At 42.5% G+C, this 15,788-nt stretch overlaps 1 protein-coding gene across 1 annotated transcript in view; it reads left to right on the top strand.

Moving 5' to 3' along the window:
- The first annotated feature begins 753 nt into the window (after positions 1 to 753).
- Positions 754 to 15,788, top strand: part of LOC139646225 (kinase non-catalytic C-lobe domain-containing protein 1) — a 30,777-nt gene continuing 15,742 nt past the window's right edge. Inside the window, exons 1-7 of the mRNA XM_071522169.1 lie at positions 754 to 861; positions 3,563 to 3,761; positions 6,718 to 6,776; positions 11,840 to 11,986; positions 13,706 to 13,823; positions 13,924 to 14,063; positions 14,558 to 15,190. Coding sequence (XP_071378270.1) covers positions 754 to 861; positions 3,563 to 3,761; positions 6,718 to 6,776; positions 11,840 to 11,986; positions 13,706 to 13,823; positions 13,924 to 14,063; positions 14,558 to 15,190 — 1,404 coding nt within the window. The remainder of the gene's footprint in view (positions 862 to 3,562; positions 3,762 to 6,717; positions 6,777 to 11,839; positions 11,987 to 13,705; positions 13,824 to 13,923; positions 14,064 to 14,557; positions 15,191 to 15,788) is intronic.

Below are 15,788 nucleotides of genomic sequence, written 5' to 3'. Positions count from 1 at the left end.
AATATTATAGGAATATTATAGTCATACCATAAGACATAGGCTAAACTCACTAATGAGTACCACATGCACACTAGAAGTCCCTATAGGAATATTATAAGAATATTATAGTGATTTTTTCCTCATTTCTGATGCTCTTTATACTCACAGCAAATTCTTCCCTTACTTATATACATGGCAGAACACAACTCGATCAAAGCAAAAAATCACAAGAGTGTAAAAACCACATAAAAGACAAGAGACTAAACGATGTGCATGAGTCACTGATCAAGCTGCACTGGGTACGGAGGCGTGTTGAGCGAAATGTAGCAGCCTGCACTCTCCGGTCTCCGCGGCGCTGCCAGCATTGCATGCCTTCACCGCGGGGAGGAGTGGATACAGTCAAATCGCCTTCCCAATGATGCCTGTTTCTGTGGAGGTGTGGTAGTCATGACAGCCTCTAACACTTGGCAACCCCCCCCCCTCTCTCCCTCCCTCCCTCCCTACTGTAGATGATCGATTAGTGACTCTACGCGTTGAGGCGCAATGCTGTGGTTTCTCCCTTTTTCTCCCGGCGTTGTTTTTGGACCGGGGTGTCCCGCAGTGAAACACCGGCCAGTGGACTGCCGCAAGTAGTCGACCCCGTTTAGTGTTTTTTTTTTGTGTATCCTCAGTGCTCTGTAGGCATGTCATCGCGCTCGACTCGAAGCGGCGTTGCCAGGGCAGACATTCAGACGCTGTGAAAGACTTGAATGAGTAAAAAACTTGCTTGGTGCAATGGAGACGTCGGGAACTGATGCAGCAGTCACATACTTGGGGAAAGCCGAGGAGGAAAGAGAGGGATATTATGAATTGGAACATCTGCCTCCGCTGCTTGAAGATGAGGTAAGGCAGATTTGGCCTTGTTAAGAAATGTTCATAGGCACGATTTTAAAGTTAGGATCAAATACAAGTTGATATACAAAAAAAAAAAAAAAAAAAAAATGATGGTCAGCTTCCAATGGATTTCACTGATTTGTAGGAAAACTGGGTAAATTACCTAGCATATATTATATTATAGGCCTATATATGTTCAAAAGCTAAACATTTCCACATATACACAAGCTAAACATGTTGTAGATATTGTTTTCATTGCTCTAGCATATTCTTTCAAGTGATAATAATGAATCTGGGGTGGTCAGAGAATATTTTCATAAAAGAGGCCATTGAGCAAGGTCTTTCCCTCACAACACATTCTACTTTACCAGCTGCTGAGGCTATAACTGTACAAACTGGCTCCTATATAGGGCCTCAGCTCTCTTATAGAATAATTTATTGGAGCTGCACCTCTGCCAGCTGAGTCAAGACTTTAGAAAGAGTGATTTATTAGTTGATCAAAGGTCTAAACACTAACACACCCACTTAGATGGTATAGAAACTGATGTCACTTTCCTTTCTTCAGATATTAATCTCTGAACTGTATCACCTGCCCTGTAACCTCTTGGTGGACCTTTTGTTGCTGATTGTTTTTGAATAGTATAAGTTTTGCTGCCCCATTTTAGCAATTTTGTAGAGTTGTCAATGTAGGAGACTATCCGATTAGACAATAAAATCCTATGAATATGAGTTGATTGTGAGTTCTTTAGTAAGGTTCTGCCCCATAGTCTCAGTAAACATCTTGCCAACAATGCTGTGTGTGGGTTTTTGTTACAATGTCATCATTTCTTTGAAAAGTGACAGGAGACTCAATGAACAACTTAATATTAAACACCCTTTACCCACCCATACTGTCAGTCAGCGCTTTCATCTGCTCCTACCTCTCCCACTCTCTTTCACTGTTACTCTCAACCCCTCTGTGTATACATATGGAGAGACAGGGAGCTCCAGCGCAGAGTACCAGGCTCATTAGAACCATGGGGCTGAGAGGGAAACTTATGTAGGACGGCATATTTAACTTGAGGAGGGAGAGAGAGACTTCTAGCTTTCCTCTGCACTGTTCTCAGGGAAACTGTCTATTTATGGGGCTGGCGCTGCTGCTTGAAGTGGCACTTTTCTGCCCTGTAATTGTGCCCTACCCCACTAGATCACGTAGATGTGCTTTGTTCACAATCTGCGGCAACCACGCTGCAACTGCAGGAGACTCATATCTGAGCAAAAACTGATAGGAGCACTTAAATAATGTAGCCTCCTGCATTCACTGAAGATCTCCTTGAGCGGGAGATAATGGAGTTTTTTCCACAGAGGACGAAAGTTATTGAATATCAAAAAGAATTATGATGTATAACCATGAGTTCATGCAGTTCACTGCACCTGTGAAAAAGACTGCACAAGACTGCTTTTTGTTTTACTAAATAAACTCTACAGCCGTGAAGACTGTTACTCTATTAATGTGAGTAAGAAAGATGAGATGTAGGCGACACCAACCTCCTACAGCTATGTACAAGAAAGCCAATCTTATCTCATCTAATTTTCCCTGAGAGATACATGGCTGTGGTATTAATAATTTTGTAGAAGAAAAACAGGTTATGTAAAATACATGGTAATGGAATCCCAGAGCACTGGATATGATGTTTTGACAATTGCTGCTTTGTGACACCCCCCGACTCCCACTCCCACCCCCCTGATCTGAGATAAGGCGTGCTTTTGTGTTCACTTGCCAACCCAACAGAAGATCCTGTCATGATGGGACCACAGCGTCATGTAGGTTCCTACATGGAATCTATGAGATCACTCCATCCGCCGGTTAAATGTGACCATTTGGTAATGCTGGGTGTGTGTGTGTTGTCATGTACTTCATGTACAAGTTCTTTCTTGCTGCTCCTCACTTCCACAGTGGACTGTTACATGATTAGTGCTTGGGTGTAGTGTCAGAATTAGGGTTAGATTAAAGGCACATGTAGCTTTTTAAACATATATCATTGTCCAATTAATTATGGTACATTCGTACAATTACCGTAAACAAATGAGATCATGGTCGAAATGACTGGTAGGCTCTCTCACACCAGTAGTATTGTTAGTGCAATTTTTTTCTAAATTAAGACCACATTTCCCATCAGCCCTGTTGCTTCTTGTCACAAAGAGGATGCTACTACTTATCCCCCCTCCCCATCCCACTCCCTAACATTGCTCCACATGTTTGTTTTCTCTTTGGCTGTTGGAAGTCTAGTCTAGTCTAGAACCCAGAAAGCTTTAGCACCATTTGTGCTGGAAGAGTAGCACCCTATTCATGTTTTGTGCCATAAATCAATCACCATTCGTGCTGTAAAGTAACCCAGCAGATAAAAAAAAGGTGAAATCCAGTATAGAGGATGGTAGAGCCTTCAAATCTTCTCGCTGATTGTCTTGTTTGTTTACAGTAATTATACTAATGTCTCAAAATTAATGTGCTAATGACTTATTGATGTCAGCATGATACATGTAGCACCTTTAAACTTAGACATGCTGTAGCGAAGGTTAAGCTTAGGGTTTACTGCTATAAAGCACTGCAGACAATGATGGAACATCAAAAGCATAAAAGTAATATAAACGGTATGTGTAATACAAATGTGTCTGCATGTGGGCGTGTGCGTGCACATGCCTGGGCATGCTTGCATGTGTGTATCTGCAGGAAAATGTGTCGCTGGCAGATATCCTCTCTTTGCGGGACAGCTGCCTGTCTGAAGAGGAGGTGTGGGCGGTGTGTGCGGAGTGCGTCCTGGCCCTGCAGAGCATCGGACCCTCCCACCTCTTCCACACCCTGTGCATAACACCCGACACTCTGGCCTTCAACGCCCATGGGAATGTTTGTTTCATGGAGCAGCTCAGTGGTGAGTCTACAGCATGGACATACTTTCATTTATACATTCATACAATAACTATACCACTTTAGGACATTTTATAGCATTTTTATACCCTTCAATTTGTATCTGCCCTATCTATTAATGGCTTTTTCTGTTTATTATTGTCTGCATGATCTTTGCTACAGAATATTCCGATTGAGAACCCAAGAGAGATCTGATTTTCCCCTGTTAACACAGTCATGAACAGATCAGATTTGCATTGCAGAGTCAAAATGCAAGTTCAGAATTTCTGTCCCTGTGTAAATGCAGCTTCTACCCCGTTTGACCCTCCTGTCTTCGTCTGAGCAGTCTCCTTTTTAAGTGTCATGGTTACAAGTTGTCTCTCTCTTCAGCGATTTGCTACCCTGATCTGTTTCACAGTGTCTTTTGACACTGAAGATCACAGTCTAAACTTTGCAAATTTGCAACACCTAGTGAAACCTGTTTCAAATCCACAGATATGAGATGAGAAAGCTTTGAACTTGCACATTCCTGCTTGGAAATGCTGAATCAGAGTCATATTGCATCTGCCAAGGTCTGCAGGTCTGCTCTAATCTGCACAGGAGACATCCTTCTTTTTCATGACGCGGTATAGCCACCATCACATATAATGAGAAAAATCCCATCAGGAATTACCATCCCTCATCTCTTCTCTCCTCTATTTTTTGTTGTTCCTTTCTCTCTTTTTTCCTCTCCTTCTCTCTCTCTCTCTCTCTCTCTCTCTCTCTCTCTCTCTCTATCCATTTCTATTTAATTCTCTCTCTGGCTGCCACATTCATCTGTTTCTTATCAATCAAGGTTTATGTTACTGCCTGTCATACACACACACACTCACACACACGCACACACACACACACATGTTGTGAGTGTGGTCTGTCGCACGCACTCGTTCCATCTTGCCGTGCCAAATGTCAGAAATTGATAAGCATTGATGAGATCAACAGTGTTAGAGTTGCCAGGGGGATCGTTGTCATGGTAACAGCTTCTCTACTAGTCAGCCGTCTGTCAGTAGAGTCATCCTGGGTCCACTCAAACAAACACACACACACACACAGTATAGCAGCCTTGGCACCACACTGTTTATCTCCACACACATCCTCAGCCAATAATAAAGACTTTTCAAGAGGTGTTTTGATTACTCTGTCAGCTAAAATAGCCTAAAATCCCTTTCGACCTCATTTGTTGTGATGCTTTATTGGATTGTATCCATCCTTGAGCTATGATTCATGCAGGAGATAGAAAGAGAAAGAAACTGCAGTGCCCACATCCCCCTCGTTGTGTGTGTATATTGTTCACGCTGAACGCAGTGCATCTGTATCATTAATCATAACACTGCCCTCTCTGCCTTACTTGGTTCACAGTTTCCTATTGATAACATTTAATTGAATCCTTTGTGGAGTCGTGATGAAATTTCATGCGTCCTGACATACACACAAACACCACAATAACACACACACACACAGGTTCCCCCTGTAGGAGTGTATAATAGAGCGACCTTGGGGGTTATAGCGTTGATGCTCAGCAAGCATCAGCGGGATAACACAAGCTACTGAGAGTAGCTATTGCCAGAATGACTAGTATTGAGATATGGATTCATCAATGGGGTTCATTACAGACTCTTGCCAAGTCTACAGACAGCGCCAGCCAACATTAATTACAGCAGTAGTACCAGGAGGCCGTTTTTTTTATGTTGATTATGGGTGATGTGGCAGGGTCGGCATCACTGAAGTACCCAGTCGCAGTGACGAAATGTCCTCTAGGGCTTTCCATACAATGGGTTACTAATGTACAGTATGAAGAGACTTCATCCAAGTGCATGAAAAAATGAGAGTAAGAAATAAAAGAAAGCAAGGAACATTGCTAAGATTTAGCATTGCAGCCAGTGCCATTTTTGATAAAACGTGTGTGAATTCTCATCAGTCCAGTTGGAATGTGTCTTCAACCAGTGAGTGTTCGGCTGCAACTACCTGTTGTATGAATTACTGTAGGCACACATGAGTCACCCAGCTTTTACCATCGCTCTGGAGCCAGTTGCGTCATTGTCAAGGGCTTTCTGTGTTTTTTTTTCTTATTCATCGCCAACTTCACCGTGTTACAATCCCTCCCAAGTACAGAGAGGGTTTTTTTTTTCTCCTCTTGTCCTCCTTTTCTTTCCCTCTCCTGTTCTTTTCTCCTCCTTTTCTGTCTGACCCCTCAACCTCTTTGCTGTGAGGAGAGGAGAGGAAAGAAAAGCAAAGGAGACGGGAAAGGGAGAGGAGAGGAGAGGAGAGGAGAGCCAGTGGCCTCGCTACACCTGGGAGAGGACATCATAACTCCAGTAGACAAACCCAGATCTGTCATGACCACTTTACTCCCACTCCTTCTCCTCCCCTCTCTCTCTATTCCCTCCTCTAACTCTGGGTACATCCTCTCTCTCTCTCTCTCTCTCTCTCTCTCTCTCTCTCTCTCTCCCTCTCCCTCTCTCATCCTGAGCAGAGTTGAGGGAGTGTATGTTTGTGTTTGTGTATGTGCAATGTTTGCATGTGTGTGTGTCCTCCTTGTACCCAGTTTAAACAGTGGCCTATTTCAGGAGGAGGATGAGGATGCACCACTCTCCTGATCCGCAGATAGCTCCTCTCTTATTTGTCAGGGAATTCTCTCTTGACACATGAATTATGCAGATGAGGGCGAAACGGCTGCAGCGGCTCACTGGGCTGTTGTGGTTTTAGTATGCGCGATACATATTTTTCTGATTTGCATCTCATTACTGCGGACGCTCGGCGAGTACACTACAGACACGGCATGGTCATGTATCAAAGCGTTCGCTCAAAAGGACAAATGCACCGTTGGCGCCCCTTTGATAAGTCAATAATGTGCGCTCTTGTGACATGATTGCGTAATTGGGGTTAATGTGAGAAAATGCTCTTGAACTTGTTTTTCTGTTCCTACCTTGTTTGTGCTGCAGATGATCCCGAAGGCTCCTTTGTGCCTCCTGAGTTTGACGACACAGGCAGTACATTTGAGGTGAGATAGATATATATTTTAAACCTGTATTTATCCTGGCTATAGGTCGGCTCAGCATGCATGCTCTTTTCCAGTAAGTCACAGTTAAGGGAGAGTGTTCGTTCACTGTCCCCACCCACATTTTCCCACCCAAATCATCAATCTTCCAGTTACAAGCCCGCCTCTCTAACTTCGAGGTCCACTGTCATGTGAATTAGAGAGGCAGCAGTACCCTAATGCTAAGAGAGGCAAGCAGGAGGGTTAAAGGTCACCGATGTGCCCTTGAGCAAGGCACTTAAGCTCAAACTCTTCCAGTAGAGCATTGGCCTACAGGAGACTGGATATACCTGCAGCTCCCATGTGTGACTGTGTGTGTGTACATATTTCTTAGATTTATTAGAATCTGAAGGAAATTTCTTTACCAACTGATATCACTAATCATTTAAATAAATATTTTACAGATAAAGTAAATAATTTAAAACCTGTATGTATTGCACGTATATTGCACCCGTCGGGTGTTGAATGACTGTGGATAAATTGTAAGGGAGTCAAGAAACATAAAGACCACAGCAACTTGGCCATGGCGAATAATTGCTGCACAGCTGAAGAAGACTTCTGCAGTAGCGAAGAGGATGCAAACTCTTCTGCCCCGGAGTCATGCTTCAGTGAGGATGAAGTGTTTTTCATGGAAGGCAGACCCTACCCAAGATTTGTAAGTATGATAGGCTATAATTACTTACGACCTAATGTATTATTTTACACTACTTGACTGACAAGTCACTGGTAGCAGACGTGATGCACGCACGTTGTTCATAATATTCTGTTACATCACCACACAGCCATCTTGGTAGGCAAATGACAATGGTAATTGTAATAAATTAACAGGTGTAATCAAAAGACAGCCACAGCCAATGAGCTGTTTATATAATAAAGCACCATATTGGTAGGAAATGCATGTGACATCATGGGAATGCTATGAATTTGTGTAGAGACATGGGAACATAAGTTAACCTTACTTTCTTTCTTTCTTTGTGCGGCCAGATCTACAAACTGTGTCATACAGCCTACACAGTCTACACAGCCCACACATATTTTTATTTTTATTGAAACATTCAGAGTATGGAGAGCATGAAGTTTTGCAGCTGATAAAAGTGCAATCACTTTTCAACAATGTAAGGACTGTTTTTAGTATGTTATTTTGATCTTATAGTGTGGCTGGAGAGGCCAAGAGAGGGACCTGTCCAAGTCCTCCAGAAAGGGAAAAGAGAAGGAGAAGGGGGAGGCCCTCTGCACAATAGCCATCAACCTGTGCTGTTGGCAGTGAGGGCCCACCCTCTTCACAGCTTAGCTCATCCTCTACATCACTATCCAGGTGAGTACGTTTGTGTGAAAGCCACAGAACAGAAACCACAGAACTTGAATGGATAGAACGGTCATTCCAATTCAAATCAATGTTCCCGGATGGTCGGAGCAGTGGCCATTTTTATGTGTACCATTGGGCTAGCTTCCCTATAAACCAACCTACGGCAAGTCGCTGAGGCAAGAGGTTTTGCAGCAAGGACCAAAGCAGCGGAAAAAATTGCAGAATTAAGTTGTCAGTAATGCCACCACTAGGTGGGTCTCTTTTACTAGTTGCTGCTGTCATTTTCAGTAGGTCAACAGCTTTGACATGCGCGCACAGTTGGTGGAAGTGGTTATAGTTGAGTTAGCTGTTTGAAGTTAGCGAACACTAACTTTTCTTCCCCTCTAAAGGTAGGCTAAGCTACGTACGTTTATAGCATTTCAGGGCTATATTAAGTTAAAGGTACCTGTTTGATGATGCTTACCAGTTAGGTTTGCTAATATGCTGATTTTGACAAGAGCTAGCAAAAAAAGAACAATCTTTAATAATGCTACATTACAAGCTTTCAGTTGAGTTTTGACAATTTGCTAAGCGCTCAAGCAACAGACAACACAGTTCTCAAGCAAGTGTGACACACTTTACGGCCTTAATGCCCAGACTTGTGTTGGCACCATTAAAAAATGCCATAGTCGCCATGTAATGCTGTACTAGCCAAATTACCATAGCAAACAGTGGAAGGACTGTTCTATCCATTCAAGTTCTGTGGTAGAAACATACTGGAGAGGGGTAGGTGTGTATCTGTCTGTTTACAATGGGAGGTTGAAATATAGATGGAATGACAGAACTGTATCTGCTTTTTGAACAACAGCCCAGCATTTCAAAACAGTTGATAAGATTGCAGTCACACTCAACAATACAAGAACGGTTTTTAGTAAGTTGTTTTTTTTTTCCATCTTATAGTGTGGCAAGTCCCAGTCCAAGTTCTCCACTGCAGCATATCTCTCAGCCAAGTTCCCCACCACATTCAAGTGGACAAGGGGGAAGAGGAGCCGGTCCGTGGGAAACAAACCAAGTCCGTTGGATCTGTTCAGAATCTTTTTTGATGATAAAACTGTAAAAATGCTCTGTTACAACACAAACAAAAGTGCATCAAAGAACATTGCACAAGGTAAAAAGTTCAAGTGGACAGACCACACTCCCACTGAATTTCTTGGACTTCTGCTCTTTACGGGCATTCTCAGTCTCCCCAGTCTGAGGGACATGTGGAGAGTGAAGAGCATTTTTCACGTTCCATTTCCCCGCACTGTTCTGCCAAGAAACAGATTTTTGACTATTTTGTCAAATTTGCACATGAGCTGCCCTGCTGCAGATGAGGTCAATAACAGGAAGAAGGGCACAGAGCAATATGACTGTCTGCATAGACTCATACCACTTTGATACCATCCGTGATGCCTGCAAAGCTGCATACCATCCACATAAAAATATTTCAGTCGACGAGAGAATAGTTGCCACAAAAGCAAAAAGTGGACTAAATCGGTACCTCAAAAATAAGCCAACAAAGTGGGGTGTGAAACTGTTTGTTCTTGCCGATTACAATGGCTACACAGTTGATTTCAACATCTGCACAGGCAAATCACATATTGCATCTGGAAAGGGACTTTCATATGATGTGGTCATGTCACTGGTAAACAAAAACTTCCTGGGCACTGGGTACAATGTGTATTACGACAACTTTTACACAAGCCCTTTTCTGTTCAAAGACCTGTGGGACCTGAAATTAGGGTCATGTGGCACATACGAAGAAGGGAGATTTCAGGACCCCAACCACAAGTGACAACCATCCACACAGCATACACTGGAGAGACTGTAATGAGAAGAATGAGATGTATGTGAAGTCCCCAATACCCAGGCCTACTGATGTGAATGAATACAGCAAATACATGGGAGGGATGGACCTTTCAGAGCAGCTCCTGGGCTACCACTCTGTCCGCCACAAGACCTTGAAGTGGTATAGGACCCTTTTCTACCACTTCTTGGATGTTGCCGTCACAAACAGCTTCATCCTTCATAGGGAACTTGGGAACTTGAGGAACGAGAAGCCCAGGTCAAAGCTGACATTCCAAGAGCAGCTTGCTGCCCCTGGACTTGTCTCCAGCAGAGAGGAAGATCTCTCACGTCCCTGCGCCAACCGCAACTGGTCCTGTGGACAAATCTCAGAGGGCAACTGCCCAGCGCAGGAGGTGTGGAGTCTGTAAAAGAGTCACCCCCCGGAAGTGCCAGGAGTGTGACATTGCCCTGTGCATCATTGTTGATAGACTCTGCTTTGCACAGTATCACAGACAAACAAAAAACACCCATGGACAATGGCTACATAAAAGAGCCTAGCTCAAAAAGGGAAATATACAGACACTCACATTTCTCTAAAAAATGCTTTGTTACATTGATTTTCATTCTGAAATTGATTAAAAAACAAAAATGAGTTTTCTGTTTTAATGTTTTTCTTACATCTTCACCCAGTTCTCTCAAATATAGTGTTTAGTACTATTTTGTACCGGGTACCACTGATTAGCCTGGTTTATGCTGATTCTGGGGATACCTAATACTTTATAATACTAACAACCTTATGAGCCAAAATTCCAAGGTAGGCACAAATGGGGCCTTTAGGCTTATGTTTGATAGGCATCTGCTTTAAGAGCAGTCTTGAAATGAAGCTTTAAAACTTTACCTTGAAATAGAATATTGCCTCTGATGTAACTGGATTCAAAAGGCGTTGGCTATCTGTCTGGAGATGTAGCACAAAAATGTGGAGCTCACACTGCTATTGAGATGTGTTTTGGTGAACACTGTTCTCACCCTTCACTGAATAAATTGACAGCAGATTTATGTAACTACATTTCAAAATAGACATTTCAATCAATGCAGTCTAATTCCCCTGTCAGTGTAGTAGATACACAACATTTCTGACCAATTCACCAAGAAATGACCCTCACACACTATCTACCCCCCTCCCACATACACACGCACACACACACTATACCCAACCACTCTCTCTTCCTCTCATGTTTTTCTCTAGTGTTTTTCACAGGGGAGATATTGCCCACAACCAATGACATAGAATGAGAAAAACAGGAGTTAAGAAAAAAGCAGCCCTCAGCTAAGTATTTACTCAACTATTTTGGTGTCCCGCACTGGGATCCGCCTTGCACATGTGTTTACCACATAAGTATGGGCTGTAGTCCACTTCAATTGTTTGGAACAATCATCATGTCTGGGATCTGAACTCAAAAGCACCTGGTTCAAATCCGCTGCTGCCAAAGAGCTAACCATAATATCCACTGTGAGCGTAGCAAAGCAAAACAAGAACTCTGTCATATATATATACAATGTGTGACAATTATAACCCAAAGTGGTGACAGTATCCTGCCTTTTTTTTAGCTTCCCACTTTTCTATAGTCATTCACAGATCCAGAGTGGTGAAATTCTAATTTGGCTGTCATTGTACGAAATATTGTTACAGTTGGCTCCGGATAATGATATCAGATTAATTATCGGATGCAAAGCAGACAGACAAAGTTATTAATTCGTTAGACAAGTCTGTAGGATGGGGTTAGGATTTTACTGCCAGATGTGACTTTAGCACGAATGATCCCTGTTTGACACTAGTATCTTAATAATATGTTTTTCCCCCAGCTGATTTTTTTCGGGGCGCATGAGGTTGCTACTGTTTTCTCTCTCTCTGCAGGGCCATGTTTTCTCTCTTGGCTCCACACTCTCCGCCGCACTGGACTTTGTCATTGAGCCAGAGCTGGAGGCCGAGCTGGGAGAAGAAACCCAGAGGCTACTGGAGCAGATGCAGGAGGAACGACCTGAGGACAGACCCCTCCTACAGGTACTAAAGTCCTGCCGACTGTCCTGAACCATTCAAATAGTTTCTGTCATCATGAGTGTTGAAAAGTAGGGATCCCTTTTGACCAATTATCATCATCACAGTATTCATGTGTCCTTAAAAAATCAGAAATTCAATGATCTAATTTTGTAGCCTTAAACAGAAGTAAAATGTCTGAAAATCATTAGAGGTTATTGGCAATTAAGTTTCATTTTGATGCAGCTGTAAAATTAGATCGTGGCATTGACAGATTTTCTACATTTGGTGATATCTAGTCGAATTAGAAAGTAAGGCAAATTAAATAATTGCCATGAATTGTATTGTTTCACCGAAAGATGTGAATGGGACCAGCAGTAGTGTCAGATGTATTGTTTTATATTGTATTACATTACTTGCACTTGCAGTAGGTCACGCTGTGAATGTTCACTCTTAGATTAATACAAGAAAGGGTTAATGCAATATGCCAAACATAGGCATCATGTCCCTTAATATTTCATTTCCTAGTGTCCTTTTTATTATGCTGCTCATTTATAGTTTTAACTTTTATTAGCTGTGATAAATTAGAAATAGTGCATTTTTGCTTTTGGTTTCTTTAGTTTGACCTGACCTCAATTATGCCACGTTTTTAATGATGGTTAACATAATGCTAACATGTTTTGCCAAGAAAGCCCTCATCAGATCTCTGTTAAATTTGGCTTTCTAAAACTTGTACATACCCTGATGATTATATGATTATATATGATTATCAGTAGAGGTACTGTATTACTGATCACTGCAATTAAATTCAGTTCATAGCTAATTCAGTTCAGTTCTCAAATTCCCTTGGTAACCAGATGCATAAGAAACCTACAATTCCTAAAACATCACATAGGCATAAAACATACAGACATATAGTGAAATAAATTATTTACATGTAGAGTAATCATGGCCCAAGGAGATGGATCCTATTTTCACTGTGATTGCTCAGCAGCATTGCTGTGGTCAGCACTCACACTGTCCTCACATAACAGGAATATATAAAGTACTACATTACATTACCATTTCTCTAATGTCCTGTAGGAGAAGTAATTCTGGTTACAGTGATGATGGCTATAGCATTAATTAAAGTCTGTTGTTCCCTTATGACTGTTAGATGAGCTAATTGCCATTGTTTAATGCAGCACTATTCCCAGACAGTGCTCTTGAGCAGCACCAAGTGGAAAAGCTATGTCAGTGCAAAGCACACACAAACATGCACACACAATTGAGAGCACGAACCTACACTGTGTGTTGCAATATGACAGTCAGAAGACCCTACATTCTCTCTTCACACATTACATCTGTGACACACCAAAGACTTCAAAACAGAGATCCTGTGGGCAGCGCAATTAATTATATCAATTGCACAAGCAAAATCATAATTTCTAAATTGCAAACAACTGTTTTTTTTAGAGAGAAAAGTGTTCCAGTTCGTCATCTTAACAAGGTGTTCTGGTGCTGTGCCGAATCCCTGGCTTAAAATCCAGGCAACTGAACAGATCTTAAGCATTAGCATCCCATTTTCCCCTACCAAATGTTTTCCTTTTCTTGACAATTTTTTGTGTTGAAGTGCTAAAGAGGAAATTATGCAGAGACAGATTTGTCCACAAGTATTTGCAATTCATATCAGAGTATGCAGTAGAAAAAAAACACTATATGCCTTTTTGTCAATATTGCAAAGCCCTAATTTTAATACTCCCACAGGACATTCTCTCTCTGGCAGAAGCAAGGCTTTCTCACACCTCCTCTGCAGCTGTGTGTCGGAAACTCTCTTCCATCGGACGGCGGGTCCTGTCAATTGAATCAGTATCGACCTTTCAAGGTTGGCTTATAATGTACATCTCTATTTACTTACACATGTTACCATTTGGTCTCCGCTGTGATCTCTCATGGTACTAATTGCTCTCTGTGTTTATCCACAGATGGACAGGAAGGCTCCTGGGAGGCAAGATGGCAGCATCCCAAACCCAGATGCCCACTCAACAGACTGAGCTCGGACGACAGTACCAAAGACCTAGGCATGGACAATGCTACCAATGCAAATGGCCTGTCCAGGCAGCAGGTATGCGGCAGATTGGAGTTATGTAGGTGTACAAACTTTTCTAGGAGCAGAGCTGCTCTGGAGGAAGAAATAATCTCATTGGTTGAGCCACACCTGAATGGGCAGAGTGAAAGAACCACAGTTATTCCTAACCCTATTCTGCTAAGTAACATTAGACTGAAGCCCAGTGAAAAAGGCAAGGTGGTAAGACAAGACGTAGCTAATAGCCTACCTAATATCCTTGCTACTAACTGAAAAAATGCAATCTAGGCTATCCATAAGTTATCTAGGTTATAGCTATAGCTATAGGTCAGCTAGTTAGCTAGCCTGCTGACCTTCCAAGACCATGAATGCCATAGATGAATGAAAAAAACCACTCAAGTTTGCCAGTTAGCTAACTTGCGCTCCAAAAAACTGCAACTACTGAGGTTAACATCAACTAATAAGAATATTTCTGCCTCGAGAGCAGTTCAACCTCCGAGAAACGTTTGTATAACTAAAATCTCAATCTGCAGGTATGCGGGGGCTGGGATTCCTCTCTCTGGGCCGAGGATATGGACAGCGGTGAAGGAGATGGCTTGATATTGACAGAGGAGTTGGACTGCCGGTCCCAGAACAGCTCCCCAGTGAGGAGGAGAGCCCAGCAGAGGTCGGGCAGGGTGAGGGGGGCCCTGAACCGCTCCTGCTCCGTCCCGGACTCCAACAACCCCCCCTGTCTCTCCCCTACCCCACACGGAGATATCAGTATACCTGTGTCCGACCTCACAGAGATAGGGGCGGACGAACACTTGGGCTGCAAGTCTGTGTGGAGCAACAGACTAAAGAGACTGAACCGGGGAATGTCCTGCGAGTCTTATGAACACCGTACTGAGGATTGTGTGAACTCAGCAGTAGACAGCCAGGCGCCACAAGGGAATGAGGATGCTGCAGAGTCTTTATGTAGTGGAGAAACAAAGATTCAAATGTGCCATGAAAGTGAAGCCCCAGACTGTACCCAGGAGTCAGCATCTTCTTGTACTTCCTATCGTGACCCAGAAGTGGAACAAGACTCTTCTGGGGAGCAGAGCTCATTAAACAACAGCCTCTACATTCCTAACAACCATATGACCAAAAGCATGTTGTGCCTCAATGAAGAATCTCAGGATGAGGTTAGCCAGTGCCAGACTGGTTATGTTTTCACTGTCGAATCTATAGAGGCTTTACAGGGTTAAAAAATTTCCTAGCAACCGTCTGGTGCCATTATGGAGGTCCAATGAGGATTGGCTGTCCACAAATGATGGCTAAAAAACATAAGAACTGTGGAAGAAAAAAGATAGATATCTGAAAAAAGATTGTTTTGGGATGGGTGTATAGGTCAATTAAGAAATGTTATAAGGAAAAGTGAATAGTCTCATTAGATAGATTTGTTTCACAGTAAACTATCTTGTCTTTTGCCCAAATTTCTACTCCAAAGCACTACGAGTTGTAGATTGAGAAGTCTGCTCAGTTAATCTGAGTAAACAGCTGCATTTATTCTTAGCCAGCAAGCTAATTTAGCAAGGCAACTGATGCTAATGTTATCATACAGCTACTACAGCTAACTCATTCTAGATACGATAATCCACAAATCAGGTATGGGATATGTCTAAGAAGTGATACAGTGGTTAGCTGACCAGATACAATGGTTAAATAGCCAAAACTGTGATCAGCTCCCAGTCAGAAACGGCACAAAAATCAACAATGTCTATTGATTTCTGTTGGGATGAC

Source organism: Centroberyx affinis, unplaced genomic scaffold (assembly GCF_046629955.1).
Source record: "Centroberyx affinis isolate AG114_WGS23_722 - 3 ecotype Tasmania unplaced genomic scaffold, CSIRO-AGI_Caff_v1 ptg000965l_1, whole genome shotgun sequence".
Lineage (NCBI taxonomy): Eukaryota > Metazoa > Chordata > Actinopteri > Beryciformes > Berycidae > Centroberyx > Centroberyx affinis.
Note: the sequence above shows the minus strand (reverse complement) of the source record. Positions and strands in the feature narration are given on the sequence as shown.